Source organism: Equus caballus, chromosome 12 (assembly GCF_041296265.1).
Source record: "Equus caballus isolate H_3958 breed thoroughbred chromosome 12, TB-T2T, whole genome shotgun sequence".
Classification (NCBI taxonomy): domain Eukaryota; kingdom Metazoa; phylum Chordata; class Mammalia; order Perissodactyla; family Equidae; genus Equus; species Equus caballus.
This window is the reverse complement of record NC_091695.1, coordinates 15,748,207-15,753,493: the sequence shown is the minus strand read 5'-3', so window position 1 is coordinate 15,753,493 and position 5,287 is coordinate 15,748,207. Positions and strand designations below refer to the sequence as shown.

Sequence of the window (5,287 nt, the reverse complement as noted above, 5' to 3'; positions counted from 1 at the left end):
ATTCAGAAACTCATATTTAGAGGTAGTAAAAAGGTATACAAAGGCAGATTTTACATTTTGTCTGGTGTCAGGTATATGAACTCTCTGATCAATTTCTTTTGCACCATTTATTTTCCTTTTTCATTCTTTAATTACCCTGTAAAGGCCCTAAACATACCTAATTACTACTAAAGGCCTAGAATTTGGAATATAAGTAGAGTTAAGATTATTTTGTGCCCGTGATTGTGTTGAGGGCATATTACAACAAAATCTTACTTACTTTATTTCACATTCTAAACCTCAGGTGGACATGTAACTTGCTATAAAGCGTTATTTCTAATACAAATTTGTTTGATATATTAAGTGGAATATTTTTCTATGATGGAAGCAAAGTGGTATTCCTTATTTTCCTCATCAGTGTCTAAGCCTCTTTTCCAGATAGTGGTGGCCCAGGCTGACCTGAACTGGGCCTGGCAGTGGAATCTTACTGACCACCTTGGCCTTTGGTTATCAGAGATGCAGTTCACAGGAGAAACATCAAATCATCCAGGAAAGAATCACACGGATTGTAAATTGAAAGATGTTAGGCAGAAAAAATACAAATAAGAAGCAACAGAGATCAGATTGATCAGAAAGGACAACATTTCTCATTAGAGAATGCCACCTGCTCCCTCCAGCAATTCTTACGCTGAGAATAGACTACCTGACATGTTTTGCTCTTATTTTATTTTTATTTATTTTTCTGTGTAATTCATTTATCAATATTGTTGATATAGGCAGGAAGAATAGAGTTTAAGATTATGTTCTGTTTTTACATTTTGGAATTCTAGGATATTGGATTTGAAACATCTTCCCAAAAATACAAAACAAACAAACAAAACACTGGATATCTATTCTGTATCAGTGGATTTGAAATCATCTATTTAATTTGTCTCAGTTGGCCTTTGGGTTCAGCAGATTGAGGTGACTTCTAAACCCTGAAATCATTTTGTTCATAGATGGAATCCACAGGACAAACTCCCCCACAGAGGAACCTCAGTATGTTGGTGGAATTCATCCTGTTTGGTTTTTCTGATGTTCCTGACCTCCAGGGATTTCTTTTTGGGGTGTTTTTGATAATGTATGTGATTATTCTGATGGGCAATGGCCTCATTATCATAATAACCAACGTTGATCCTTCCCTCCACACTCCCATGTATTTTTTCCTTAGGAACTTTTCTTCTTTGGAAATATGTTATGTGTCAGTCACTGTCCCCAGATTATTAATAGATCTTTGTAGACAAAAGAGAAATATTTCCTTTCTCGCCTGTGCTGTACAAATGTATTTCTTTCTGGTCTTGGGAGCCACTGAGTGCTTTATTCTGACGGCAATGGCCTATGACAGGTATGTTGCCATTTGCAACCCATTACTCTACCCTCTCATCATGAACAATAGGCTGTGTAGCCAACTGGCAGCTGGCTGTTGGATCAGTGGAATTCCAGTCCACATAGGATTCACCTATCAGCTGTTCTCTCTCCCCTTCTGTGGATCTAACCTGTTGAATTACTTTTTCTGTGACATACCTCCAGTACTTGAGCTTGCCTGTGGGGACACTTTTATGACTCAGATATTGATTTACATGGTTGCTGTTCTAGTTGTCAATATTCCTTTTATGTTGATACTTGGATCTTACGTAAATATAATCTCAACCATCCTGAAGCTGCCATCAGCAACTGGGAGAGCCAAGGCCTTCTCCACTTGCTCTTCTCATCTCATGGTTGTGGCTTTATTCTTTGGATCAGGCATCATTACCTATATGAGACCAAAGTCCAGCCATTTAAAAGGAACGGATAAATTCCTTTCTCTTTTTTACACCATTGTGACCCCAATGCTAAACCCTATAATATATTGTCTGAGAAACAAAGATGTCATGGTGGCATTGAGAAAATTCTTACCAAAGTGGATTGTGCTATGACTTAAAAACAAAACATCATAAAATTTGTTTCTTATTTATCACAGTCTCCATACATTAATATTGATTCTTCTCAAATTTTATTAGGAATCTTAATTATTCTGATTGATCTTATACACTTATCACATGAAAGAAACTCTGCTGCTACTTTTAAATAAAATAATAATCCCAAACTCAATCCAAGATATTGAAATATCTCAAATAACACATTGGAGTCTTTAAGGTTGCTGTTACTTTTTAAGATTTTAGAATATTGGCTAAATTTTTTATTTCACAAAAAATGCTTCATCTTTATATCACCAGTTCCAACATATTGTCTGAAAAATGTTAGACATTTAGTTAACTTTGTTAGATTGAAAGGATGACTAATAGCAAAAGTTTAACTATTGATATTTTACCTGCTCATGATCAATAACTGCATTATAATCAAGAAAGTTAACACAAAGAAAGGAAGGATTTGAAACCAACAATAGTGAGTAGAATTGATGTGTTAAGCAGAGTTAAAATTCTATCTGTTCTTATTGGTGATTCATCAGCTACTTCCCAAAAGCCAAATTCATATAAGAAAAAGGGGGCCACTTTATCTTGGTTACAGAATTCAGTCTTCCTGTAGAATTCTACCTAAATTGCCTTCACTTCTATTGTGTTAAATAGAATACTTGATTTTAATTTTCATATGGAGGTTTTAAATTCACAAAGATGGTACAAGTTGTGGGGGTTTGGGAGAAAAATAAAGGTATTTGAGAAGCCAAAACAGGGAATTTATATAAACCTACTAAAATGTTAGCTCTGGGCTGTGTGAGAGTCATTTTTCGTACTGCCAGCTCCCTTCTTGAGGTAGAAACCAGCAATTTCCCTTCCTTCTTTCTTTAAAGAAACAGTATAGAGTCTTAATAACAAAGGAATGCCTGTATAGGAAGACAGGAAAGGGTAAATTTGAACATTAAAGCAGCAAAATCACAGGCATTTCCTTCACATAGTTGTGCATTCAGTAAACTTCTTGGTACCAACCTTTGCAGTGTCTTAGGTGCTGTCACCAGGCTTCCTATGGTGTTCCTTTCAAAATACAGAACATTTTTACTCACCGCCTACTTCTCCTTCACTCCTATCACATTTATCTCCAGTGTTCTTTAGAAGGTAGTGTGATGTTACATATAACACAAGTTCTGTACAATTATTTCCTGTCATAAAGCCCCAGCTTAAAGAGAAAAGGTGAAAAAAGTAAAAGAAACCATTTTCAAGATCATAATAGTATCCAATTTTAACAAAATATAGCTTTGTCCTTTCATCACAATAAAAGAGTACCAAACATATCACAAATAAATAGATATTGGAGATCTTAAATTTTGTGTGAAAGGGCTATCAAAAGACATATTGGGGAATTTTTTATATATAGTTGTTTGGCAGTGCTACTTCTGAAGCTGCCTCCTCCCTCAATAAGATCAGAGCTGTCTATCATGTTTGGAATATTGATACTTTGAAAGATCTGTGCAGTAGCAGAAGAAAACATGGGTCTTGGTATATACAATGATTATATTCTAAATTATGTATTCAGTCAACATATTAACATCCAAATTTTATTTCCTTTTAAAATATTTAAAGTTAGTATTTTGTATTACATGTTACATATTAGAAATCCCGATTGAGGAAAATGAGAGGAACAAGAATAGTCATAAAAGGACTATGAAAAGTGGCAAAACCTTTGGTTGGTCCAGAGGATTGTACTGGTCATGTTACTGCAATGCAGAAGGATGAACTTTCTTGGCACAGGAATTTGGTTTCTTAGACAAGGAGAGCAGGCACGATACTGTTGAGTCCTATATGAAGACGATCGCTTGAGCTGCAAAATACTACATGGTTTTTAGAGACATGAAATGTTAACTTATTGGAAGTTTGACCTCTGCTGACTCCAGAGAACAAAGGGAGAAGCAGTAATAATTTGCTATATTTGAAACGAAGAAAGCTTTCCAAATTTTTCTGGCAGAATGTGTCAAGACAGGTCAGGAAGTTGTGGTTATTTACCTTTACAACACCTCTCATGAAGGCAACATTTGGAAGAGGCCTTCTAAAGTGAAGAAATGAGACGTTGGAAGACGATGTCCTCTAAAGCTGTCAGTATGGGTTTGACTGAAGTGATGAGAGGAAGTGGTGGCTTTATTATCTTCTAATTTAGGAGGAATTTTACCTGTGTTGATAGATACCAATGAGTCTGTGACATAGAGAATCTGTAATGCTCCTACCCACACTCCAATTCTGTAGCAAGAATTAGGGATGTTAGAATCTGAGGATTCCAACATTTATGCTGGTGAGGCATCCTCAGACATTGGTTTCTGAATATAATAGTCAATCAGATAGATACTGTCTTCACAAGGAGAATATCTTTGTTTCATATATTAGTAAAGACATTGTTTTGGTCAGTGCTTGGTGCAAAAGAGATATTTTCCAACAATGGACAACTCATTTCTCACCTGGATACAAGGCTACTCCTATAGAGATTTCTTTCAACAAAACATGTAGAGCAAATTTTCCCAAATATGACTTTCTGCTACTGATCACTTACTCAAGCTCCATAATCCTATCTGTAGCTGGCTGCTTCTCTCTGAATATGTCTTTAATATATTGCATATGATTGTTTGCTTTTGGATGTCCTTATCCTTCCTTAAATTTCCAGGTCACTTTGGAAAGTGAAGAGGTTCATTTTCCTCTGAGATTAGAAGCCAAAGTTAAATGATGCTTTGTAAGAATAAACTTGTATGAGCAATAACATGAATATTACAATGAAATTTCTTTACAAAATAAAGACAAAATGTTCCACAAAGACAAAGAGTTGGAGAAGGAATCCAGAGTCTTTGATTAGTGGCTGAATTATAGGGAAGAGTGTTTAAAGGCAAGGTGAGAAATTTGGACTTTGGCTCATTATTGTAAATTAAAAATGACAAGAATTTAATAAAGTTCAGTGGCATTAGGAATTTAGAGAGAAAAGGGAAACAAAGACATTCCCAGAAGGAGAAAAATAATTTGACTTTCAGTTTTAATTTGGGGATGAAGGCATCATTCTCAGGTTTCAGCTATTTTTTTAGACTAAAATGGGCAGAGTGTATGTCTATGTGTAGATGGGGGAGGAATAAGGTAGTTTTGGAGGAAGTTAGTGTCTTCAGTTTGGAACCTGTCTCGAGAACAACTAGATAAGGTCATCCTGAACATTTTTTTTCATGTTTTGCCATGTATAATACACGCTCAATTCAGGAAACTGACACAATCTCTGACTGACACTGTTTTCTTCTGATAAAAAGGTAATATGTCCACATACATCAGTTGCCCTGCTTTTTCTTCTGACTTTTGATGTAATTGAAACT

The 5,287-nt window shown here is 35.4% G+C and overlaps 1 protein-coding gene across 1 annotated transcript; it reads left to right on the top strand.

Annotated features, from left to right (window-relative positions):
• The first annotated feature begins 977 nt into the window (after positions 1-977).
• On the top strand, positions 978-1,934 carry OR10AG96 (olfactory receptor family 10 subfamily AG member 96). The gene is given in 1 exon segment (NM_001391032.1): positions 978-1,934. A coding segment is annotated over 1 exon segment (957 nt).
• Positions 1,935-5,287: the final 3,353 nt, after the last annotated feature.